General features: G+C 54.6%; 1 protein-coding gene across 2 annotated transcripts; it reads left to right on the top strand.

Annotated features, from left to right (window-relative positions):
- The first annotated feature begins 1,010 nt into the window (after positions 1-1,010).
- Positions 1,011-26,739, top strand: LOC122386253 (transcription factor Sox-2-like). Of its 2 annotated transcripts, XM_043375287.1 has the most exons (5): positions 1,011-2,166; positions 9,077-9,151; positions 16,707-16,849; positions 23,237-23,420; positions 24,689-26,739. In XM_043375287.1, exons 1-5 carry the CDS (start codon positions 1,637-1,639, stop codon positions 25,047-25,049), a joined length of 1,293 nt encoding a protein of 430 aa, XP_043231222.1. In that variant the 5' UTR covers positions 1,011-1,636; the 3' UTR covers positions 25,050-26,739. The 2 variants fall into 2 exon arrangements, with proteins under 2 accessions (XP_043231222.1, XP_043231223.1); XM_043375288.1 differs by lacking the exon at positions 9,077-9,151.

Raw genomic sequence — 26,739 nt, forward strand, 5'->3', positions numbered from 1 at the left:
CAATGAATGCCTAAGCATTCGCCTGAATTTGTCACGGCAATATGTTATAACTAACGGAGAATAGCTGCAGATCATGAAGGCCCGCTTGTTGGAGGGATGAACTACATTTTTAACATTAACCTTACTTTAAACGGCACCGTTATGTATCGTTTAAAGTGTCGACACTGTAAAGTGGTGCAGTTTCCTACCTTTGTCTTCCGAATCTTTAAATTTTGAGAACACCACCTATGTTGGAAGAAATTAAGTGTTTCAATGAATTAATTATTGCTCGTAGGTGAATAAAAAATGACCCTCATAAAAAATGAAACCGTGACACACGAATATCGTACGACAAGTGTGCCTGTAGTTCGCATCCCGTTCCACAGGTGTCGCTAGCAGCACCTTACGCGGAATAAGAGACCTCACGTAAATAAGTTAGGTTAGGCAAGTGCAGCTAACTTTATAGCATTGATGTGCCTAATGTATATTCTACCTTACCTAACTTATTGTTGTGAATATGCCTGGCGAAATAACCTTTTTGTTGAATATACCCTGGGAGAAACGCTCGACAATCAGCGGTCGATGAAACGTTTGTTTCAGAATATTTGTGTCCCATACATAATCCATGTAAGGTAGCCTATCTAAAACGATAAGGTACTCAGCGATAGTGTGCGCTCTTACTTGAAGCAAGCACCGGCTAATAATCGCACCCCCGCCACTCGAGGCTGGACAATAGGCCGCATCTAAGTCGACATACGCAGAGTGGTACTAATGCCGCTACAAAAGCGATGCCCGTTTGATTGTGTCGTATTGTAGGCGCCAATGTGCCGTGGGGCGAGCCATTGAACTCCGGTTTTGAATGGTGGCTTATGGACTTATCACCCACAAAGGGATGTCCGAAAGTAAAGGAGCACGTAGTAGACGATACGGCAGCGTTGGCCACCACAGTATTTGAACTGGGCAGCTGAGGGCGGTGTGGCGTCTGGGCAGTTCCCTCAAATCGGCGGCCGTAGGTAGGTGCCGCGCCGCGTCGCTAGGGGGTGCTGGTCCGCGCGGCGGCCCTGCCAGTGAAGTCAGTCGTGGAGAGCAGCTGCGTGGGACCGGTGGGACGCGCTCCTCTCGCCAGGAGCGCCATTAATCGCCGCCGGCACAGCGGACCGAGCGACGCCGCCGGGCCCGAGCGACGCCACGCCAGCTGCACCGCAATCATTCTGCCGTCCGTCAAATTGGGACGTGAGAAAAATCACAGCGCCCGGCCGCATCTCGCCCGGCGACCTGGGCCGCCGTAAAAACCCGGCCGTCGCCAGCCGGCCGCCGACCAGCCGCATTCCACGGCTCGCTGGCTCCGCCCACCGCGCTGACGTCACGCTCGCTCCGCCCCTCGGCCGCCAGACGCTTGGCCATTGGCCGGCCGCCAGCGCTGGTTATTCCCTCGCAACATCTGAACGGCACATTACCACCAAATAATAGAGCGTATTGAATAGGAGCGGACGTACAATACGGCGCTCTGGGTGTTATTGAATCTGTGTGCAAAACTTACTTATTGGAGTGCATATTAAATTGTACGTGAAAAGCAAGGAGTGTGTTTGGCAAGCCAGTGCAGTGCAAAGTGGCAAAAGTGGCTTACGAACGAGTATACCGCGACTATCTGGATACCATGTTAACTATGGAGGGTGACCTGAAGGGCGGCATCGGGCACATGCCGCCCAGCCACCACTCGCTGTCGCACCACGCACAGCACATCAGCCACCCGTCGCACTCGCCAATCTCTCACGGGCTGACTCAGGTCCCTCCAAGTGCCGGTCAGCCGCCGCCGCCGACCTCCCAGCACCAGCAACCGCAGCAGCAGCAACAGCAACCCCAGCAGCAGCAACAGCAGCAACAGCAGCAGCAGCAGCAGCAGTCGACCAACAACAACAACAACAGCAAGCTGTCGGGCTCGGCTGCGGCGGCGGCGGCGGCGGCGGCGGACCGCGTGAAGCGTCCCATGAACGCGTTCATGGTCTGGTCGCGCGGCCAGCGGCGCAAGATGGCCCAGGAGAACCCCAAGATGCACAACTCGGAGATCTCGAAGCGTCTGGGCGCCGAGTGGAAGCTGATGAACGACACCGACAAGCGGCCGTTTATCGACGAGGCCAAGAGGTTACGGGCGGTGCACATGAAGGAGTACCCCGACTACAAGTACAGGTTAGTGTGAGGGTCGTGAGGGTCCGTCTCGGTCTGTCTAAACACGCTCTGAGTTCCGCAGGTAGGGTAGAGTCCGTATGATACCTGAGAGATCCTCACAGACCTGGTCCGAAACCATCACCTTATGTCAAAATGCACCAAAGTTTGGTCCAGTCAATATCTCAAAACTGAGTCTCATGTCGAGAGACCAGTCAGCTGCTGCTGACAACCACAAAGACTGTCACAAACCTTACTAAAAGTTCCTCCAGGGATCACCCATGCCTCCTGGGGTGACCCCTGACCGCCCAGTGTGGTCCCCTGGACCCCCTGTTCCCCTAAGGACCATCCCGGAGTGATTGGTATAATCCCGTCCCGTGCCGGGTCTGCTCGGTAGAATCACGCCGCTAATTCGGCGCTGTCAGTCTGCCCCGTGTCTGGACACCCCTCGCTCGATCTCTGACGGCGCGTCCCGCCCGGGAGGAGCCGCTCCTCCCGCCGCCGCAGCCCATTAGGCGGAATGACACGAGTACCGACATCGAGCGAGCGCTGCTCGCGGCCCCGAGGAGCCTAATCAAATCAGCAGCCCCACGACCCTCGTAAAACGCCACCAATTGACCGACAAGCATCAACAGATGCTCGACAGCGCCCCAGTAATTGCCTAAATAATAGAGCAATGTCTGGGAACGGAATCACACCAATTGATAACCGAAATTAATTTCCGCCAGGCTGTCCATCAGGTGGTGCTGACACCTCATTATGAATAACTGATGATACCAGCCAGGTCAATCACCGGGGGCACCTCCTGTAGACAGGCGGGTCGGGGCCCGGTCCGAACGGCGCCAAACTTGTCGCCAAGTTTGACACGCGCGGAGCGACTCAGGTCGTCAGTTAATCCGGGCTGGGTGGCCGTTTGAGCCGGTGGTCCCGCGATGGTCCATAGGTCCCTGGGTCTCTACTCGACCCCCTACTCGATCTTCTCAATCCCCTATTTGATTCCTCCTTGCGCGGTCCTTACTCGGTTCATGGGCGGGGTAGAATCCGATCCAGGCGATGACCTGCCGGTGAACCTCCCTGTCGTTTGAGGGTAGTTGACGTCTGGCGAGCGCCGTCCAAGGGTTATCGGACGCAATTAGAGGCGACATTCCTGGTGTCACCGGCCGGTCCGGTGGGGGCCGAGTCTGCCGGTCAGGTGGGGCGGGCCGCCGTCACCCGCCGCCGCCACCGCTGTCTCCTGGACTGAGCAGACGCGGACAGTACGGCCCGTCCTATGTCCCAGTCGGTGTCCTATCAGAAGCACGACTCATTCTATCATGATCAGATGTGACATCACCACCCTTCTATGTCCCAGCCCGGATCCATCCTTCACCACCCTCAGATCAGGCCGGGAATTGCGGCCTGACACATCTTTCACTCCCAAAACGGTCCCCTGCAAGTAGAATGCCAGCCTTGACGAAATGACAAAGAAGCCATAGTTTTGGTAGTTTCAGAAGTAAAAATAGATGTTGCTTTCCGCATTTTCAGCATTGGTTTTACATATTAATCATCTATTTGACCTCAGTTGAACTATGAGCTAATGCCGGACGATTTGACCCGTCCTGCAAAATGCAAAATGACATCCGAATGAGCCATGAGCAGCTTTGATTGAAGGCAACCATTGTACAATTGAAAGCAGCTTGGTTCCGTCCAACACTATATAAAATGTCGAACACCAGTCTTGTTTTTAAATACGTATCTCCTGCTGAGTAAACACGCTGGATTATCCGGCCACCAAAAACCAGCTCAGAGACGCGTCGTGCGGCGTCTTTCTCGGAGTCCCGCAGTGCGGGTCCTCTGTGGTTCATTCGACACTTGCTGAGGTAACCTGACCCTCCCTCCAGTACCGGCCGGCAGGATACGAGGGCCGGCTTCCGAATCTCAGGCTCCACCGGTGAGGGCGGAGGGATATTTGCACTGAGGTGTGTTCTAGGGAGCGATGTGCGGATAACATTTCGACTAGCCCGATCTTTTCGACAAATAATGGTTATATATCATGGGGCGAACAAGTTATAGGCTATAGATGAAAGGGGTATCGATAGGCATTTAAATGCAGCAACGGTCACAGCAACGGTCACAGCAAAAATTATAATTAACACAAGTTGTAGATAATTATCTGCTAAAAATTAATCTACCATCTTCTTGCTGAATTTACTTAAAACTAAAAATTTAGCCCGACTTCGCCCAGAAGCTCGACCATTCTCTCTTTACACACTCAGCCATTCGCTGAGCCATGCCAGTGGTGGACTCTCGGAGCACCAGTGCTCTCCTCTGAGCTCCCTCCCCGCTCGGCCACCGGAGCTCCGTCGCCTGGGTTCCGCTCGGGCCGCTCGGCCGCCGACCGGCCGGGAAAGCCGACGCCGAGCGGCGCGGTCGGCCCGAGCGGTCGGAAGGTCGGAGCGTCGTGGCTGTCCCAGCAGAGAGTGGAGGCTAGATGGGACTCAGATTTTGGGCCTGCTTTACTTGATAATTTTTTTCTAGATCTATACAGCATGGAAATTTTGCATACACATACAGTGCACCATCAAACGCTTAATTCACTATATCATTTTCAAAGAGACATTAACAGATAGGGCAGTGCTTGTCATCAAGACGAAATTAAGTAGCGCTCCGACATAATTCGTCATTTCAGCACACTTCTCTGCCAGCATCCAGCATTAATCGCCTAATGTCCGATCCACCTCGGACATTGTCCGGCATTATCCGACCTTGGTGCGATCCATGTCGGACATCGTTTGTCCAATCCTCCCCGACTTTGTCCAGTTTGTCCGATACATGTGTCTGTCCGATCATCTGCCGACTTTGCCCAATTTGTGTCCGAGCCCAGTCCGAGGAGGACATGTCGGCCCAATTTTCCGTCATTCCCTGGATGAGTACCCGGCTCGACCGTCGTCGCTTCCAGTCTGCGCCGTCTGCGCCGGGTCGGTCTAAATTCCTATCATTGGGTCGGCCTGCTAGCCACGGGGTGCTGGTTAGCAGGGCGCCGTCTCCGCCCCCGGACCGCCCCTGAGTCCACGGGGACGCCTCTCCCACCGAACCCGGCCCGCGCACACATCTGTAATTATTGTCGGTAGGTTTTTGGGTGATTAAGCTGACCCTGACCACTGACCAGGTAGTTATTCATTCGCTGGTCCTAAAGTTATGGAGTGCAATTGAGAAATGACACAAAATCTTTGGTCAAACACATTTCCCAGAAGAAAATGCTCTATTATCTGTGCTGTGGGGTGAGGACAAGTGCAAAGTATTCCAGGTAATTTGTTGCATAAATTGAGATGTATCATGATGTGATGAACATGGAATTCCTATAACTCGGCAGTGCCCTCGAGGCGGGTGTTCAATGCACATTACCATACGGTACATGAGGTGAGCCAGTGAAGTTAACGTGCCGAATCTGCCTAAAGGCGGTGTCTGTTGATATATGGAACCGGCGCTAACCACAGCCCCTGCACGTGTATGACTTTATAATTCAATATAAAACCTGCCGGTGTTAATCGCTGCATAGTAATGCAAAACGCAAAGGACTGGCATTAGTGTGCTAGATGAGAATTTAAGTACCGAAACGCTTAATAAGATTAGCACATGGCGCGGCCACCTCTAGTGCTATTGCCCGTCCGCCCCCGCGGCGCGTTATTTATCAGTGGGATAAATTTGGATGAATATCATCACTGCAGATCACGCGAGCCTCCCGCCGAGCGATCAGTATCTCTGCTGAGCCCTGGCCAGATGAGACCTGACCGGTACAGAGCGGGGTTCACGCCTGACGCCACTTAGGCGAGCCGCGGCCACGACCAAATGGCGCATTTCCCTAATGACCAGGGGCGGCCGATATTAAAGTCAGAAAATTGCCCCAGAGGGTGTGTTGCCGCACAATAGGACGCGCTCGGCGCACGATGAAACTGCGCGTGAATAACTGATAGGATGAGGTGATAATGGTTGGTGATGATCAGGGGAGTATCACTTAGCGGGCGGCTCGTGCAATGCCGTGCTGCTCAGCGCAGGCAGATCACCGCATTGTGGTTTGTAAATTGCCAGAAGTGGTAAATCGAAGTAATACCTCTGATACTAGCAATTTTTTTCCCTTCCTTGTGGATTAGGTTTTCAATTGAAAACTTATACAACAGTTATAATGGCGAATTATTTACATTTGTTCCAAATATATTCTCGCAATTTTAAAGATTCATCTGATGCTTGCCACATCCCTCAAAGCCTGTTGGGCTTGACTTTGTCAGAGGTGTGCACAGGTCGATGTGTGAGTTTTATGGGTCAAAGCCTGGAATTCAATATTTCTAAAAACCCACTGATACTGCGGAGCGGTATGCGCGCGGCGGACGCGGCCTGTCGCCACCGTTTCCGGCTCAGTGCACGTGTGCACGCAGCTCTGTGCACAGCAGGGGAGGGGTGCCCCCCTCGACCTCAGTGACCGGGCGCGGTACATGACGTCCTGCGTTATCGCGACATTGACACTGTGTACGTGGCTGTGCACATGTGTGCGGTCCGTCCCTCCCCGAGAGCGGAATGTGGGTCACCTATTTTTTGCTGCAACGTATAAGGCTTATCAAAATGCAGGGTATTTAAATTATTTTTATCTTTTTATGGAAATTATGTCAAATTATGGTGACTGAATGGGTTTAAACGTGCAATAAGCTGCCGAGGCCGCTCCACTGTATCCTAAATCACATTGCCGTGGGAGTCAGATGAATGTTGTAACGAGTTGGTCAGGTCACGTGCTGCGTATGGTTCCCCACGTGTGGCACTAGCCGTTATTGTCGCTAATCGTGTTTTGTCAGAATCAGGCACATGTGGTGCTACGAGGAACAGGTGTGCACCAAAGGGCTTGTGCAACGTGCTGCACGCAACATATTTTATGTGCTATACTCGGTAGCTTATTGTCACTTGAGTGGTTTCTCACTTTATTTATGGGTAGGTGCACACTTCACAGTTTTACTCGAATAGCTGTGACCTGTGAGCCAGTCCCAGTGATTTATAAATTCTCACCCAGTCTGTTGGTTATCGCTGGTCAACAAAACTGCTGGCCGGGTGCGTGGCTGCCTAGCTGAGTTATAATGGACTACGGCCCACAACTGTTGAGCTGGGCCCTACTGGGCTGGGCTGAGCCCTACCAACTGCTGAGCTGAGCCTCAGTGGGCTGCCGGGCTGAGCTCTACTGAGCTGCTGGAAGAAGAGCGTTCCCTTTCGATATGCTAGCCAGTGGCTACTGGTTAGTCCTATGCTGGCTAGACACCGATCTAATGATCTGTGACTGCTGACTGCAGGCTGTTGGTCCGCTGGTCTGCGGACAGTTGGTCTGTAACTGCGCCAACTGTTCCCATTGCTGGTCTAGCTGCTGGTTGTCAGCTGCTAGCGAATCGAGACCACTGATGACGGCACCTCGTGATGGCTGGCTGATGAGGCACTGGTCAGCGGCTGGCTGCTGGCAGTCCTGCTGCTTAGTGGCTTGTTCACGCGCTGGTGATCAGAGACCACCGGTCCGAATATCCTGTGCCCTTCCAGCTGGATTTTTGCTGATCGGACTGGTCTGATGTCCCCAGCTGTATGGACCGCGCCAGTCAGGCTGGTCTGGAGTTCCCCACGCCTGGATTGCCGCCGCGCCAGTCCAACCGGCCTGTCCTCTCTCCACCACCAGCCGCCGTGTCCTCGGTTTACTCCACCCGCTGTTTGTGCGCTGTGGCGGCCCACCGACCGCTGCACGTGCTCGGGTTGTATTTTGGTGGCGCGGCAGGCCGGTGGGACCGCGCTGGCACTGCGGGGCTCCCGGCCCGTGTCCGGTGGTAGCACCTGGCCCCACGGGGACCGGGGAGAGGGCCGCACCGCGCCGCACCGGCTGGCCCGCCGGCGGCGGCGGCGGCGGCGGCGGAGCCTGGTGGCATTGGCTCTGGGATAAGAATGACGCAGCATTCGCCCTCCCCTCCATCCCCCTGTAAAGGGGTATTACCGTGAGAGACACGGCTGGTGGAACCACTGCCCGTAACAGAGGCACACGACCGCCCGGCTCAGGGGCCAACTCGGCAGACTTACTCAGCCGGCCGCCCAGAACTCATCGTAACTCAGCCGGTCGGTAGAACTCACCGCGACTCAGTTGGCCGCTAGAACTCACCGCGACTCAGGCGGCTGACTCAGCCGGCCGGCAGGACTCTCCACTTCTCAGGAGAAGGAATGTCCGGTCAGTGGTGTTGGAGTCGACCTTAATGGTCCTGCGTCACCTCGGTCCCCCGTGGTCTGTCGTGGTCCAACATGGTCCGCCGCGCTGTCTGGTGGGCTATAAAGGACGTGTCTGGTCAGTGTCCTGCCCATATAGCATCAGGTCTACATACTTAGTCGGGCCTTTTTTTGCTGGGCTGGCATTGTCAGCATTTATTCAGCGACAACCATGCTCCAATTTGAATCAGTAACGAAACCCTGTTGTCTGTTCGATAAAAACATAAGAAATACGTCATTTAAGTTCAAGTGAATATTTATTTCATCGTAATTTGACAGCGGATATTGTGTTGGTGGTATGCTATGATGACACCACAAAACATTTCCCCACTTCCTAAATATTCTCCTTATATACTATTTCATCCGATACCAATGTGAAAGAGTGACTGTACTCCGATCTGGTTACAACATTCGCGTCTTTGATGTGTTCCGCCACAGCGACAGCGCACAGCGTTATGCACTGCTGTGTCACTCGATGTATGTAAACTGTGAACTGTGATCTGACCCCATCCACTGTGACTGAAAGCCAACACAAGTGTAAGTCCTCACACATCAACCCCCACACAAACTGGAGCGTACACGCGTAATCCGTACTCCCGACGCCCCTCCCCCGCCCGCTGGCAGTATGCCAGAACCACAGAGTGGTATAGCTGCTCACACAACTTCGCTTTTCTCGTTATAGATGCCGAAAAAGTCGAGCAAATCCTATTGGCGGCAGCGTGAAATCATTTCTGGGCCATGCTCCCGAGACAGACAAGTTAGTATTTCGCTGCTTGTTAATGTTGTCTTTATGTTGGCTTTATTTGATTCTGCCCTAAAATGAACAGTTCCCTCGAAAGAGGCGCTTCTTTTCTTCAGTTGGATGTTTCCTTGGTGTTATTTGTTTGCCGTTTGCCATGTACCTACTGTGCCAAGTTTGTTTTCAAATTGACGTTTTCAATATGTATATTTCCTTATATTTGGATCGAAGCACCCTTCTCTAATCCCCTATAATTTTCGCCGAGGATGATTTCATTTCAAATTAGACGGTGGGTCAAATTATTGAAACAACTGCCGACACTAAGTGTCGCCCCTCCGCACTGATCACAAAATCAATAACAGTCCTATTCGGCCGCAAGAATTACAGTGCTTTCACTAGTTTGCCAGGAAAACAGCCATTATGCAAAACCTGTAATTATGTCAGTTGCTTGATTTCCACACTCCTGCCTACCCGGTGCCGCCTCTCGGGTATCTGGGGCCATTGAGTTACCGTAGCCAATGTGTGTCAAACGGCTGATTACGGTGGTAAGTACAGCTGCCAAGGACCCCCTCCTGGACCCCTGCTCCTTCCTGCTTCCCTGAGTGTCCCACCGCAGGCTGAACAGCACAGAGCACAGACTGTTGATGTTTCCCACCGCACTGAAATGAACTCCGGGCTGATGTGGAGAAGAGCCGGTCTCGGTTTCATGTCTGGTGCATGTGTGTGTGCGTGTCTGCGCGTGTGTGTGTGAGCTGTGTGCGCTGGTTCTCCGGCTGGACGTGGCACAGAGGTGGGGCTCAGCATGCGGTCCCGAGCCCTCTGGTTGCGTCGCGTCGCGTCGCGCTGCGTCCCAGTGGGGCCGGTCTCGGCGCGCGGGGGTAATCTGACGGTATTTGTCGCAGCGCGGCGGAATTCGCCGGGCGGCGATTAGCCGGCGGCCGGCGCGGCGGGGAGGAACGGCAGGCACCACTGATTAGGTCAGATGGTGCGGACTAATCCAGCGGACGGCCCCCCGCCGCCGCCGCCCCTGGTCCCCCCCCCCCCCCCCCCGCGACGACCGGGGAGGGACGCGGGGCGGAACCGACCAGCTACTGGTGGTGGTGTGATCTGTTGGGCTACTGGTGATCACTGGTGACCACTGGTGATCACTGGAGATCGCTGGTGATCGATAGTGATTGCTGGTGACTGGTGTTAGTTCGAGATCACTTGTGATCGCTGGTGAACGCTGGTGATCTTTGGTGAGGTTGGTGATGCTTGATGATCCTTGTTGATGGTTGGGGATTGTTGGTGGTCACTGGAGATCACTGATGATTTCTGGGGATCGTTGGAGATCACTAGTGATCATAGTGAGATCACTAGGATCATAATTGTTTTATCACTGCCTATGTCTATATGTCCCGCCACGATTATTCGAAGAATGCGTTACGCCAGATGTCATTCGTGGTTTGTGTTATTTAACTGCGGTCAGTAAAATTGCGCATCATCTGTGTTGGCTGAATGCGCTTACCACGCTATGAAATCGTGACCATTGCCATTGTAAGTGCTGACTGATGCCCTGTGAGGTTTATGTGCTGGGGTAGGTTGTATCACAGCGTGGAAGCTACCCATAGACACAACGCAATGTTTCACACTGAAATCCCTAAGCTGAGAGGTACGCAATCCCCATACCATAGAACTCCAAATTGACAAAAGCACTTTGAAGCCATTCGGTTTGACTCCCAAACTTTGCGTGATTATGCCCTCTTATAGGAAAGAGACGCCGCAGTTGTAACAACCGCTCACTCATCAGATAAACTAAGACATCACCTTACCGATTTCCGGACACCCAGCTGCCAAGATAACGGACAGGATCCACGGGGGCAGCACCGTCCCCCAAATCTCTGCTGTTTTTGGCACGAACTGATCAGATAATCAGTGGGTTTGTGGGGTTCCGGGGGACCGCTCCCAACTCAGCGCCCTCGCCTCCCGGCCAGGTGGGAGGGGAGGAGGGGAGGGGGAGGGGAGGGCCAGGTGGAACGTCCCTGTGTGGTGTCCGCCGCATCTGTGTACCTACGCCTGGATGGGGAACTGCGTGCGCTGGGGAAAGCTGTGTAGTGGTACGCATACCTATGATGTTTTACTGGCCGATTTAAACCCTGCTGTTTTGTTTTTGTATTTTACCGTTCAACTGCATTGCTGTGATTCGACATATCTGCTGAATTGTTTAAGCATTTGTGTGATGGTAACCTTTCTCCAAAGATGTCTTCAAAATTATGATGTTGCCCTTGATATGAAATATGAATATCATAATCTGTACCACGCTGATCGCCGTGGTCCACACTCCACCGTCCAGTATCGGCCTGTTGTGCCCTGTCGTGCACTCGGGCCGCGCCCTGCCCTGTTCCAGTTCCGTTTTTATACCTAATCGCCTGCGGCCGCCGCGGTGTGCGGGACATCAGCTGGGCCGCCCCAAATGACAGCTCTCACGCAATGTGCCGCTTTCCGGGCCGTCCTCCCCTCCCTGCCGTCCGCCGGTGAAGCGCATCCCGGCGTGGCGTCCCGGCTGTGGAATCCCGTCCCCACCCCATGGACTCCCCTCCGTGGACTCCTCCTCTCTCTCTCTCTCTCTCTCTCTCTCTCTCTCTCTCTCTCTCTCTCTCTCTCTCTCTCTCTCTCTCTCTCCCTCTCTCTCTCTCTCTCTCTCTCTCTCCCTCTCTCCTCGGCTCCCACCGCCTGTCCGGTCGTCGCTCTGCTCGGTCGCCGTCGTCGTCTCCCGCTCGTGATTGTCTCGCTTGCTCTGGCGTTCCGCGGCCGAGCCGCGTCTCTCCGCTTCTCTGGCGCCGTGGGAACAGAGCCGGCCCCACGCTGCTCTAATCTCAGCGCGGAGGCGGCGCGGCCCGGCGGCCTGGCGCGCTGCGGCGCCCCACGCGTTGATAACACCGAGAAACGCGCAGGGCCGCTCAGCCTCGCACCGCCAGCGGCGGCCAATCGCGGCGGGACGGTCGGCGAACGCTCCGCGCCGCTCAGCGCCGCTCCACGGAGCCGGCTTCCGCATAAATTGCGGCCACCGCGGCGGCGTGGCGTGGCCTCGTCCGGCGAGCGAATCTGAAGCATCGCTGGTGACGCGTTCATTGGCCGCCGCGCTGACCGGCCGTCGCAGAGCGGCCGATAACGAAAAATAATCACCGCCGACGACGACGGTTTTTGTCAGATTGATTGAATTAGTGGCTCTGATAAAATTGTCGCGCGACTTATGCAGCGCGCTGGCTGCAGCGGGCATAATTCGACGCTGCCGGAGACGGCCGATGTTTGCATACGTCGGCCGCGGCGGCGGAGCGACGCCATCTTGGGAACTGGCAGAGCTGCGGAGGCGGCAGAGCTGTGGGGAGGTAGAGCTGTGGGGGTGGCTTCCGAGGAGCGTGGGTTGAGATGAAGTCGGATACAAATCAGTAGTGATGACGAAACGATGCGGTACGGAAAATGGAGAAAAGAAGATGAAAAGAGAATTGAAGATGATGAACGAGCGTAGCCTCTAGCCCGAAGTGGTGTTGAGGAGTGGATGTGGAAGCTGTGTAGCAGGAAGCATAGTATCTACAACACGATGCTCGCTTGCGAAAACTTTACGCATCTTTCAAGATTAAGTCCAAATCAGCCATCCTTGGGTTGCGCTGTAAGTCAACATTTATGGAACAAGTACGCGTCATGAAGCTGTACGCATGAGAGCTGCTCCTTCAGTGTCTTGACCCAGGGAACCCTTGGATGTTCTCCTTGGATGTTCTCACAAGCGAGACCACTTTGCTGTCGATCCATCGCGGCTTCATTGGTTCGATTTTAGGGTGCACGGCACGCAGCCCCGGCCCTTGGGCGGGCCAGATGACTCGGCAAAATGAAATCGATCGAGCGCGGCTGCCGTGGCGTCCTCGGCAGCCCGCTCTGACGATGACGGTGTACTTGTGGTCGGCAACCGATATCCTCGGTTCGCGGAAGAAACTAGCGCAGCAGCAGTCGAGTGATAACCAGAACTGGGGCTAAGGTGCTTCTAAGCTCATTTGTAAACGTGTTTTAGAGTGAAGCTATTTTTGCCACGACTGAGGTATATTTACCAATTTCGATGAACGTTAACTTAGGTAATTATTTCAATTTTCAACTGTTGGTGATTCCTTATTTTCTGCACGTGGATATCCCTGTGACACTGGCTATGTGTCCATCGCTCCGTCTCGCCCTACCTCTGTCAGCGTCCCTCGCTCGTCTGGACGGGATCGGTTCGCTCACCGGCCTCAGCGTCACCGCCGTCGATGGGCCATTACTCACGACTCGTGATAAACTACTGTTGGAACAATTAGTGCGCCGCCGCCGGCCACCGACGGGCCTCCGACATGCAAAGCCAATTTGGCCCACGTGCACCCGCCGAGCCGGCCGACCGGCCGGCCGGCTGGCCCGATGTGGTGTCGGTAGACCGGCCGACCGGCCGGGAGCTCACATCTGGCGGTGGTGGGGAATTTTCACGGGCTGGAAGTAACACGGCGCCCGCGGCGGACAGCGATGGGCCGGAGACTGGACGGTGATGACGCCAGGAGGCTGAGACTGGGGAGATGAAGCTGCTACTGCTGCTGGGGGTTGTGCTGATGGTGAAAGTTGTGTTTGGTGCTACCCGTCGCTACTTGTGTTACCGCTTCTTCTAAGCCTTCGTCCCAGCGGCGATCATCATCCTGATCCAACTGCAGTGTGTCAAGCTCATATGTCATCTTCATTTTGTCATCCCTGCTAATGCTAACGGTTCATAGCATGCGTTTCAATATGATGTGTCCTGCATTTCCCATCCGGCTGCCTATTTTGCAAGAAATTTATGCCTAATCGAAGCTGAAGCCAGTGACGTACAAGACAGACAGCATGGCCTTACCAAATAACCTTTAGTTTTCATTCCTCCAAAGCCATAGGCTATATCCACTAATCCAAAGCCACTAACTGCTGCTTATGTACCTAACCTGAATCTACATACATCTACCTTCTGGTATTTTCTATAATGACATTCATTTCCAAACTTCCTCTCTGTCCCAGTGCACGGCGCCTGTGCGATTTTTACCCCTCCGTATCCGCCGCCGGCCGCAGGTGTGTCCCGGTGTACCGTGACTTGCGGTGTGTGTGTGTAATGGTGCGTCGAACCGGCGGCGGTCGGGTAGTGTCTGCCGATCGACCGCCGCCGTGTCCCCTGATGATGATTGGTGTCGCGCGCCGCCGCCGCCCGTCGTCATCGTCGTCGACGACGGCGACATTTGGGGTGACCGTCCGCGGGTGATGGATGCGATGACCAGTGATGGCCAGAATCAAACCGAGTGGACGGCGGCCGATGGAATGCGTCGCGGCCGTCAGTGCATGTGACGAACGCGCCCCGCGGCGGTCGGTGCTGTCATTACAACCGCTTTGCCGAATGACCAGCGCGGTGACTGGGAATGATGGAATTACGGCTCGACGGTAGCCGTAGTGAATTAGGCCGTGAGCTAGCGTTAAGGCAAGAGACGCTTCCATTAGTGTCTGTGCACTGTGCAGTGGTGGATTTGTACGAATATGACGGATGCACGCGCCGAAACATGAATGCGGGCCACACCGCCACCGGATAAGTGATATTGGGTCTGGTAATCCCGAAAATCGGCAGGCGTTTGCCCTCCGTCAGCCGTACTTATGTTTGCTGACGTTTGCATATTGGTATCGATTAGAAGTAATAGAGGAAGGCAGGTGCTCCACTTTGCCAGTCAGCAGTAAAAATAGAGCCAATGTTGACGGCCATGCGTGGTGTCTAATGGTTTACCTGGAGCAAATACGTGTGCCTGCGTGCACTTACGTTATCAGCGAAGAAGGTGCGCAGGTGACTCAGGCGCCACTAAAAAATTGGTACGATATTGAGCGCGTGTAATATGGATTGCACTTCTTGGGTAGCTTCCAATCATCATTCAAATTTGCCGGTTTATGTTACGTTATGAAGCCATTTTACGTTAGCCTCAATCGGTATTGTTATTGGCTCGTTTCACTTCTTCCTCAGGGAATGATCAGCCGTTTGAACATGAGCTCACCGGTCCCGTCTGACCACTCTTCCCTTTACCGCCTGAGTCGCCCAGCCGGGGTTCCGACCCACGCGACTTGACCCACCCGCCGGGTAGGCTCTGTTTAGCCTCGGGCAAGGTCGGCGGGCAATAGTGGGCAATTAACGCCTCAGACGACCGGCAGCCATTGTTCGCCGTCTGTTCACCGGCGTTTATTCGGCCCGTTCTCGAGGGTAATTTGTCGGCGGCAATCTCGGCGCGCCGCTGACGGCTCTGACGCGCCGGAAGTGCCGCCTCAGCTTTTTTGGCCAGGTGACGAAAAAATGTGACCAAAGGTGGCATTTGGAAGCATTGTTGGGTGGTGATAATTTGCAGTTTTCGTCGGCGGCTTGATTTTCACTTTGGCGGCTCCACCCACGCAGTGGTGGTGTGGAAACGACGTGGGAACTTGAGCAAGTAAAAAACGTCAACGGGCGCAACATTAAGTAGTTAACTGCTAACCTTGAAGAAATTGGAGTGAATTGTGGTATTGACAATCAATGGAACCTTCAATAATAACAAAGTGGTGGTTTTGCTTCCGCTCATTGAGAGAAATAACATGTGTTACCGTCATTCCTGTGTGTACTGCAAAAACACCTCATGGGAATAAAAAGATTAGGGAATACCTGCGTAGATGTTTCAAAATTATCTTGCTGGCCATGCTAGATTCCTTGACTGAAGAGATTTCAATGATTGAAGCGCAACAATTGAATAGATGCAAGTGCCCCTTACCACTTGATTTTTCAGACGTCCGACGAGCACCTTCATCCTGTTCAAGTATTGTTTTGCATCATGACTGCTAGGGATTGCCACATATTCTTATTTTCAGCCGGTCGTTGCAACCCAAAATAATGTAGAGTGCATCATAGTAACACATTTTCTACATTTGATTAGCCAGCAGGCTGCTCTGCGGTTGAGTCTCCCTCCCCCCCTCTCCGCCCGGGGAGGGGAGCGCGGCGGTGACCGCGCGCGCGCGGCCGCGCCGGTAGCCGGACCTGCTGCCGACGTCAGGTCACGTGCCGCCGGCCGCCGGACACGTGTCGGCGGCGCCACGTCGCCACGTGACGGGCACGTACTCGGGCCGCAGGAAACGGCAGTCAATCAGACCCGCCGGGCAGCGGAGGGAGAGGGAGGGAGGGGCGGCGGAGGACCCGGCGCTGTCATGGTCCGCCGAGTGGCCAGACCAAACTGCCGCCGGGTGGACCTGATCGTCAGAGACTTCATTGAGGCCTAGCTCAGTGATCTTCTTTGATGTGCTTCTTTTATCTGGTGCATGCATGTACTCCGTGCCTTCTCGTGCTTCACTGTTACGTTGTTCGTGTGTATGGCTGTTATTTATAAATTTATATCACAGTAGAATGTTCATACATGTCAGTAAGAAGTGTCGAGTTGTCCATATTATTCGCCCCTTCCGTCTTACCCTTTGACATGATATGTGATCCGGTCCGTCACGGTCACCTTTCAGACAACAGCCTTTGATCTAACCCGTGACCTGACCTCTCTCTGTCGCTCCGCAGGCCACGGAGGAAGACGAAGACCCTGTTGAAGAAGGACAAGTTTCCGCTGGGAGGAGGTCTGCTGCAGGCCGATCCGTCCCGTTCTCAGGCTTCGGCAATGACCCGGGATATGTACCAGATGCCCAACGGATACATGCCCAACGGTTAGTGGATTTAATGGGAGATAGGAGGGATGCTTGATAGCACCCAGGATGCATTATTGTGCATGTCAATTGGACGATCGTAGCTCCACAAAAAAAAACAATGGGCACCTGCATTTGCGTTGTAAGGCTGTTAGATGACAAATGCATTATCTTATAGCACAGAAAGTAGAAAGACCTAAACTGTCCGAATTGCCTTACATTTTCTGAATATCGATTTGAAGTTCAATTCATTAAAAAGGCTGCTCGTAGCATGTTGGATTTCTTTCCTATTTTTTAATGCAAAAATGATAGTCTGTTGAGGGCTTCGCTAAGAATCTTTGATGTTGGATTATCACTGATTACAATTTTGATTAAATGATTGAAGCCTCCCGGTAGGCTTAGCCGTTCTCATGTGTCCGGCTTCGGGTGAAGCTCCACACTGTGACACCCGTGGTCGACCCCGTCCCGGTCCCTCCTCTCCCCTCCTGGACCGTAGCAGGCCTGTCCCCGTTGCCGACACAGGCGAACGTGCAACAAAGGCTGCGGAGCGTTCCGCCGTCGATCCAATCGGTCTCAGTTTGGCGCTGTTCAGCGCGCCGACATTTGGCGTCAGTTCAGACCAATCAGCGACAGTTGAAGCCGTGCAGTGTCGTCACTAGGGGGGGGGGGGGGCGGGGGCAGGGTACGGTGTCGCAATAGGGGATGGCAAAACTGTTCTCGTCCGCTGCTGCTACTGCTGCTGCTGCTGCTGCAACGAGTACCAGTATTCCTCTCAAAAGGTTTGTGAACAAACGTTTTTAGACAGAATGGGCTTACAAATTAAAATTTGATTTTATTGCGCTTCTCCTACGAGATGCAATTTTCCGGGTAAAGAATGTCCGGTAACCATCCGGCAAAGGTTTTTAACGGAATGATCATCAAGCAAGATGTCCGAAACGTACCCGTCTATAGGACATCGTTGTTGCTTTCTTCCGAGACAGCCTGACGCCTTGTGTAGAATACAACTGGCGGTCCGACTGGGTCTAACCAAAGACATCCCTTGTCTGGTCGTGTCTGGTCATGTCCGCGGTGTCCCAGACATCTCCGTCCTCCGTCGCGGCGCGTAGTCGGCGGCACGGGAGCCGGCCCGGGCGAATATCGGTGTCACCATCTGACTACCCGACATAAGGAGGCCATTTAGTAGTCGACGGTGGGTCGCCTGTCAGCCGAGACGATAGGATCGCACCATCAGTGCCGGTCTCACACGGGGTGACTGTGCCCGCCCAGGTCGACGGGCTATAGGGCGAGACGGGAGACGGCTGTCTTTAGGTGAGACGGACAAGACTGTCTTCAAGGCGAGACGGGCGGACCTAGCGCACAGTGACCGCTGTTGGAGCACCGAGATCAGAGACGGCCAGGAACGTGCTGAGATGGCCTGATGTAAAAAGGGCATGGACTTTACAGACTTACACAACGGTGTGGAGTGATTATCGTTTGTTTTACCTAACGACAATGCCAGAGCTTCGTAAAGGATGAGGCAACTGGATATGCTCCACGCTCCAGAAAGGATGTTGTGCTGGCCTTGTTTGGGTAGTGCCATTTAAATTTTGTTTGCTTGCTTCCTACAGCTAGGCCTAGGACACAAGGCTGGATAAAATTCCTATTTTAATATTTTAAGTGTCACAATCTCTTCCCTGACCTTCTTTGTCACACACAATCAGACATATCTCGCTCTCTGAACTACTCCCTCAAAACTGCTCTCCATCTCACTCTCTGCTCTCACCGTGAGAGAGGTGAGAGAGGGCGGAGTACGGGGCGGCGGCGGTGTCGGTCCACCTGGGCCGCACTTACCGCCGGCCGTGGGCTCAGATCTGTCACCGGAGTACGGCGGGGTCGCGCCCCGGTCGAGTCTCCACGGGCTCATTATGACACTTACACTCCGGTTAGGGTCGCCTTCACGGCGATTTAGAATTATTTATGTGTTTGTTTGCGCGCTCGCGCGGCCGGCCGACCTGTGAGAGACGGTCGGATGGCCGGTGGGGACAGAGACGGTGACGACCGACCTCAGAGGGCGGAGCGGCGGTCCTGGCTCGCGCTTTTCCGCTTCCGCTCTCTATCCAGCAGGTGTTACCGGTATTGTGGAAGTTTTTTTTTTCGTTTTATTTTACAAATACAAGGGATTTGTTTTCTGGGAATCGAATGAAGCAAGACGATTCGGAGTCATTAAAAAATTATCTTATTTAAAGACTAATGACTGCTGCTGTCTGTCTAGTCAGACTGTCTGTCAGAGATCCGACCCCCTCTGGCTCGGCTCGGAGCTGGTGGCAGCGTGCGTCCTCTGTCAGCTGACAGCTGTCACCTGCCTGCTCCTGGCGCGCGGCACTGTCAGCCGGCAGAAGGACCGCCGCACACACCTGTGTGTGCCGGGTCGGCCGGGTCGGGGCGTGTCACCGCGCGGCGCCGAGGACAGGACGGAGGGGAGGTGGGTGGCGTGTCAGCCGCCACAGGTGAGCCGTGCCGCCGCTGGGGTGGGGCAGGTGCGCCATCCGCTGTCCCGGCCCGAGGGGCAGGGGCACTGGACGGTGACCGCTGGGGACGCTGGGGTGACGGCCGCCCCGGCCACAGAGACACGCCGGGGTGACCGCCCCGGCCACAGAGACACGCCGGGGTGACCGTCCCGGCGGCAGCGACACAGCGAATCACCGGGCGGCCGAACGGCCAACCCGCGCCCGACTCAAGCCTCGACGACCGACTCCAACTGCTTTTCTCCAAACGAAGGCTTCGACCTCAGGCCCCGAATACCGGGCGCATACTACCAACTCCTAACTGTAGTCGTCCACCCGGCGCAAACCGTTTGAAAGGGGAGGGTGGACACCGCTGTATTTTTTTTTTCTGGTCGGTGGTGACCGGTGGCGACCACTACTTCCTGTGAGCCACGGCCCGGGGAGCTGAGGCTGTGTAGCGTGAATTTGGAAGACGTTGAAACGGCAGTACGGTAGCTTTTGCTGCTGGTCCATGTCAGCATTACAAGATCAAGTGTCTTTCAAGCGTTGCAATTTTCCTTTGGAGCCTCAAACGGAAAGCAGGAGCTCTCTTTGGCCACTGTTACCTTGCTGCTTACCTTAGACTGTCGCTTGTACGTGAATCAATCGGCACTCATCGGTAAAAATGGCAATCATTCAGATGAATTTCTCTTTCAGTGTCACCTTTTCAATTTGGTGCTTTCCTAAACAAACCAGTTTTGTTTGCCACCACAAAGTTAGGCTCATTGTGAGAATCACAGACACCGTCTGGTAGCTTCCCATAGTAACACGGCGTAAACTTGCGTCCTTTTCTATTATTTTGTCTGGCGCCGGCGGCAGCTCTCAAAGAATGAGAAGCAGAGCGATTGTTGGCGCCGGAGGAGCAGAAAAGAGACAAGGAGAGTTCATTGAGAGAGCGAGCGGTGCCGGCCGGCGCGTGTCGCTCCTTTGTGTCTCTCCGGGGAATCAATGGTGGCCGTAGTACTACGGCGCCAAACTGCACTCCATTCATAGCCAGACTGGGCCGGCTCACTCGCACACAAAAGTCAGGAATGTTTTTGTTCTCTGAATGGACTCATGATAGCAATCTTTTTGTTTGGCCACTTTTGTGACGGTTCACCTGTTCCCTATTGCTGACACAGTGATCCAGTGGCAATGGGTGAACACGAGGACCGTATAAAAACAGAAATTTTGTACGGTGCTCACGTAATACTGTTGTTGGCCATTGAGAGGTGTTGGCACTCGGGATAAAGACGACCTTTTGGCAGCGTTTGATGCTGAAGATGAATTGATGTGATGACCGAAATGGTTTACTGTGGACTACTCATTTTATGCTAATCGGTTTATCGGTATTGGGTCACATGATATGACTAAAAGCAGATTATGATGACAATTAAACATCTAAATTTGTCTATATCAAATTTGTCCAATAGATCATCAACAACTCCCACGGTATCCAGTCGCAACCGAAGGAAGCACGGCCGAAGAAGCATCACTGGGACACCCAGAAGTCGCCGCGACCGCCAGTGATGCCTGGCGATGAGTTGCCAGCGACCGGTGAACTATTTAGTCGCGCCACCACAAACACTAGAGCTGTGTGGAGACAGAGCTCTTCAAACAGCACAGCCAACACGCGGCGCAAACATTGGCACCGCCTCCGCGGCCGCGGCGCGTACAGCAAACAGCCATCGGCAGCGCGCGGAAAATAGGCACCGCTCGGCGGCCCAAACCGTCGGCAGTGGGCACGTCGCCTGTCTCTGCTTCACTAGTCAGCTGAGCCTCCTCCGATCGACTGAGCTAAGTCGGGTTTCATCATTGCACGGCGCGAATTTTTTTAGACAAAGCCCGTCGATCCTTATTTCGTTCTTGTGATCGTGTCATGATCACGGAAACAAACTCTGCCTAGTCTGAATTTTTTGTCTGGACTTATTGGTGCAGCCTCTCTTTGCTCTGTTGCTTCCGACCGGAGCACTCTCTGCCCCTCATCACCACACATCCTGCACCAACATTCCTGCCGCCACCGCCTCCGTTCCGCTACCATCACTCACGACGCTCGGCCGTCACGCTCTGACGTGACGCGTCACGGACCGTCATCTCGTCACGCTGTGATCCGCTGATGACAGATCTCCGCCGCCGCCCCAGAAGCAGTCTCGCGTTCCGTGCGGCACCTTCAAACACAACCATGCCCGACTTTTACACCCACCGTACAGCTCTAACTCCCCAGCAATTCTGCAACACTTGGCGGCGTCTTTACGGTCGCACTAATGGCTCGCGATAATTGAAAGTGAGCTAGGGAAGTCGACCCTGGGGGCGGCGAGACTGTGGAGAAGGTAAACGCGGCCATGAAACGCACACCGTGTCGTCTGGCGGTGGTGGCGGATTTACGGTCTCGCAAAAACGGCCGTCGGGAGACGGTGAGTCGACGGCGAGGGACAGAGAGCCGCCGCAAACGGCGGATTACCGTCAGTGCCCGCCCGTCCAGCCGCTAAAAACGACGCTAGATGGGCGACCACCGACGGAGACGACCTTCCCGGTATTATCCGGTCAGACTTCAGACTCGCAGACTCTCTGGCCGCTCAGACTCCTGTAATAGCTCAGGGTTCTACGCAATCTGCACGCGACCAACAGAGACAGCCGTGTCATCCGGTGAGACTTCTGAAAGGCGGCTCAATTTTTACAAAGTCTGGAGTCTACAAACTATTCTCTTCCAGCTGCTTTCTACCAGTTTACGTCACACCAGGCTAAAACATCATTTTACTCATATCGCCTGAGTTTCTGCATCCGCTCTCTGCCTAGACTTCTGCCTGATCAGGCCGCTGATCTGTCCTATTGCCTTCCTTGGGCTCACTGCTGGACGTCTCCCTTCTAGGAATTACCAGCTCGTGGCGCCTACGTGACACCCTCGGCCGGTCGCACGGACCCGGTCACCCCCCCCCCCCCCTTCTCCGGCGCCCCTCGAGCTGCAACCGGAGCCGGCGCGGACCGCGCGCTCCTCTCACGTCGAGAGCAAACAGGGGGGTGTGCAGAGCAGGCCAATTGTGACCGCTCCGTGCAGCGCTGACCTCCACCGCCGCAGAGACGGCCGCCGGAGACAGAGACAGAGACAGAGAGAGAGACGGCGCCGCCGCGGCCGCCCTGGGTGGGCCGCCAGCGCCCCGCGGCACGCCTATCGACGCCCTCATCCCGCGATTCATGATCGGAGCGTGTGAACTTTACGGGGTGCCGGCGACGGCCGCCGAGGCTGTAACTGCGGCCCGGGCGGCCGGCGCCGCCGGCGGCCGCCGGGCCGGCTGCACAGTCATTGCCGTTATCTCCCCACCCGTCTACCCCGCCCCCCTGTCGAACTTGTTCTGTCACCGTGCAAACGACCGGCCCATGGAACAAGTGGCAAAAACTCGCCGCAGAACTGCAGGGCTGCGGAGTCGGAGTCGGAGTCGGAGTCGGAGTCGGAGTCGGTCGGAGTCGACAGTTGTGACCGGAGTCGGAGTCGGAGTCGGAGTCGATTTTAGAAACCCGAGCCAGAGTCGGAGTCGGAGTCACCGAAAATCTGTCGACTCCGCAGCCCTGCTAGGTCTGCGGAGTCGGAGTCGGGAGTTGGAGTCGGTCGGAGTCGACAATTCTGCCCGGAGTCGGAGTCGGAGTCGGAGCTGGTTTTTGAAAGCCGGAGTCGGAGTTGGAGTCGGAGTTGCCGAAAATCCATCGACTCCGCAGCCCTGCGCAGAAGTGTCTTCGTTGATGACGCATCCTAAAATGATACACGCTTGCGTACATAAACCATTCCTCAGCTTTTCTACCAACATATCCCCGAATTTCAAACATATTGTCATGTTTTCATTTAGTTAACACTCGCTTAAACACGTATCCAAATAAATCTAAACTCACCAAACTCTCCCGTTTTCTCCCTCAGGCTACCCGACGTACGACCCTGCGGCGTACCAGCAACACGCCGCCGCCTACGGCAGCTACATGGCCAGTCCGTACATGACGGCCGGCGGCCAGTACGAGATGACCGGCCGGGGATATACGCCGCCCACCACCTCCAGCATGGGCTACATGAACGGATCCAGCTACAACGTCATGTATACAAACAGGTGAGCGTTCGAGGGGAGACGACTGCGTGCGTGTGTGAAGCTACGTCTTGTCGCGGTAGGATTAGGAAGTGTAAGCATTAGTTGCGGTATGCGTTACTATATACCGGGTGGCCCAGAAAAAACGTTCCGAACTTTGGAGGCCTATATATCAAATATGAGTACAAATAACGAGTGAAAATTTTCATCAACTTTGCGTCATTTCTTTGCGCATTGGCATGCCAAATTATAACGCTATACCATCATTTTCAAGCTGGCAATCTTGAGTTGAATTAAGCAAGACGTTTTTGCTTTTTTTTTGCCGATGTCAAACGATAGTGATGGTTGGGTTAGACGTCCCATGTTATAAAAAAGAATGAAAAATAGAGCACGTGAATGAAACCAACACGTGTGTTCTAATTTTAAATATTTTTGTCTCACTTATGTGCCAAATATTCAAATACTGAGCCAAAATGGTGCTCATGGATGTCATTCGTTTCAACACCAAATCATGTTTCGAGTAGGAGTGGCACGGTGCATGGATTACTGCTGATTACCCTCCTTTCAGTAGATCAAACAGTAAATCGACCGGATAAGGAAAACAAACTAAAGCAGACTGGTTCCTGTGCCAGAAGACCAAAGAATAGCTTATGAAAAACAACATTGCCAGCAGATGACAAAAAAAAAACTGGTTGAAAAGCTACATCTTCCCTGGAATGTCAGCCAGGAAAGCATTTGAGCCACAAGATGGTTAGAAAACTGGAAACTTCTTCCGATGCCGCTGGCACAGAGCCATCGTGGTTGCCTGAGGGAATGTGTCATCCTGAGACCCGAACCATCAATGAGACTAGCTGCCAGTAGAAGTCATGGCTCTAGGCCGCGGTGCCGCGGGGTGAAAGTGACCCGTTCACTCACATTTTTTAGTAAACATCGGAGCAAAAAAGTAATTTTTACATGGCATGCTTGAAACACGAACCGTTTAAAAAGTTGTTTACCGAGCACCATGAAAATCACACCATTTACTGAAAATGTGTGCCGCATTAACTATTTGAAGTTTCAATGTTGTATCTTTATCACTTTCTGAGAAATATTGATTTAAAGTTGGGAACGTTTTTTCTGGGCCACCCGGTATACTGTGCTTGGTATGTATCAGCCGCCAGCTGACTATTCTGACCATTCGCCCTATGTCTGTTGTTTCGTCTCATGTCTGGTGTCATCGCCGCTTTCTGTGTCAGTTTTACGTTTTACCCGCCGCTCCTCTGACCAGCCCTCTCTCCCTGTCTCTGTTGCAGCCCGAGTCCGTACAGCGGCATGCAGAGCGGCATGGGCTCCGGTCCGGCCAGCCTGCCGGCCCACTCGCCCAGCAGCATGCGCTCGGACACCCCGCCGGCCGTGGGGCCCGCCTCCGCGGCGCCCATGAAGCGCGAGTACGGCGCACCGCCGCAGCAGGGCGACCTCAGCAGCATGATCAACATGTACCTGCCGGGCCAGGCGGCCGCCGAGCAGGCCGCCGCCGCCGCCGCCGCCGCCAAGTACGCCGCCGAGCACAAGTACATGCCGCCCTACCACCACCAGATGCAGGGTAGCCCCGAGGCGGCCGGTGTGGGCCTCCAGCAGACGGCCGCAGCTATGTCGCTGGCGCACCACATGTGAGCGGCCGACGACACGGGGCCGCCGCGCCCCTAGACAACACACGTGTGATACAGGCCCTGAGCCCACGGCCCGGGACCGGCGCCGGGCCCTCGAGGAGGCCCCGGGTCCCGGGGTCCCGGGGCGGCATCTCTCTCGGCAGAGAGGTCCCGGGCCAGTCCCCTAAATGACCCGGAACCGTCCCGCCCTGCGCCCCAGTCCAGCACACCTGTTAATGGGTTTTGTTGGACTGGTTCGGCGAGAGCCTCGACGAAGTTACTGTTATTTGACTATGTTTTTTCCACCAATAGCAAAAGAACGGTGCAAATTTTGCGGAGTACCTGTCAATTTGCGTTACCGGGCTAGCTCTCCGCCTAAATATTTTGCCGATCATTTGTCCGCTCCCGAGCCATAGTTTGACACCCAGCAGCGGGATATGTTCGGTATCAGATGCCGTAGAACCGCACCAGTATTATAGAAGCCGGCAGCGGCTGAGTCGAGGGGACACTGGGGCGGGCGGCGCGAGGCGCGAGACGCAGCACCGCAGCAATCCCAGAGGCCATACTGTGGACAGCAGGGTAAATTAACTGACACACAGGTAGGCAGAGCGGTGTGAGCGAGAGAGCGAGAGCGAGAGAGAGAGAGAGAGAGAGAGAGAGAGAGAGAGAGAGAGAGAGAGTCGAGCGCGGGTGACTGGCGGACCGGTGTCGGAACAGGTCGTGAGTGTGATGTGCCCTCTGTGGGGTTCGGTGTATTCTGTGTTGTTTGTACATGCCATGTATGAGTATTTACGCACACACAAACACACAAACACACGCGCGAACACGCATATCATCTGCGTCAAGAGGTGAGCTCGTAGGTAATTATGTGTACATTAAGGTTTTGTATCTACCCTCGCGGCCGATTGAGCGTGTTCGGATGAAATTAGTATGTGTTGCGTATTGCTGTCGTGTGCCAAGTAATTTAACGGTTTCATTATCGCGTTTGTTTCTCTCGTATCAGTTGACATACGTAACGCCGAGATAGCTGTCTCTCGGACGAGACGTTGGCAGACGTTAGGACCTTCTAGTCGCTCTCCGCCGCTGTCTCTCGGTCGTCGCCGCTGACGGCGACTCTCAGTCTCTCTGGCTCCGCGCCGTTTGTGTTGCTGGGAAGGGCCACGCTGGCCGGTGGCCGACGTGTGTTGTTGTTGTTGTTGACGGAGCGGCCGTCTCTTGGAGCCCCGTCGGTCGGGCGGGCCGCGCGCCGGTCCGCCGAGCCGACCCGGTCTCCTGATCTCAGCTGTCTCCCGGCCGAGTGCGTGTGACTGCGTGTGAGCACGAGCGCGTGCGCCGACAGCGCCCAGTGTTTAGTGTTGTGCTCTTCATGTTACACTTTTGTCGGCCGCGGCGGGCGCCTGCCACCGCCTTACCTGTCCCACACTCACCACACAGACGCACGCGCGGCGCTCTCACAGGTCGGCTGTGGCCGGCCGGGGGCGCCGCGCTACCTCACCATCGGGGGACGCGGACCGACGGGACGACCGTGGGAGCGGCGGCCGAACCCTCGGCCGGGGCGGTGACACGTATATATGGATGTTATGTTTTGACACGGAATCAAAGCACGCCGCCTTTTTCCTGCTCGGCTACGGTTTGTGAGTTCGTGAATGTAAATACTGCACATATGATGCTGTTACTCTCCTGTAGGATGGATATAAAATACAATTTAAAATGAA

The sequence above is a fragment of the Amphibalanus amphitrite genome, unplaced genomic scaffold (genome assembly GCF_019059575.1).
Source record: "Amphibalanus amphitrite isolate SeventyFive unplaced genomic scaffold, NRLGWU_Aamphi_draft 000244F_arrow, whole genome shotgun sequence".
Lineage (NCBI taxonomy): Eukaryota > Metazoa > Arthropoda > Thecostraca > Balanomorpha > Balanidae > Amphibalanus > Amphibalanus amphitrite.

What these genes read in the sequence shown, in the direction of transcription:
- LOC122386253 (XM_043375287.1), top strand. Translation starts at nt 1,637, where the DNA reads ATGTTAACTATGGAGGGTGACCTGAAGGGCGGCATCGGGCACATGCCG. An exon ending in CATGCTCCCGAGACAGACAA is followed by an intron (nt 9,152 to 16,706) that starts GTTAGTATTTCG and finishes GTCGCTCCGCAG; the next exon opens with GCCACGGAGGAAGACGAAGA. An exon ending in CAACGGATACATGCCCAACG is followed by an intron (nt 16,850 to 23,236) that starts GTTAGTGGATTT and finishes TTTCTCCCTCAG; the next exon opens with GCTACCCGACGTACGACCCT.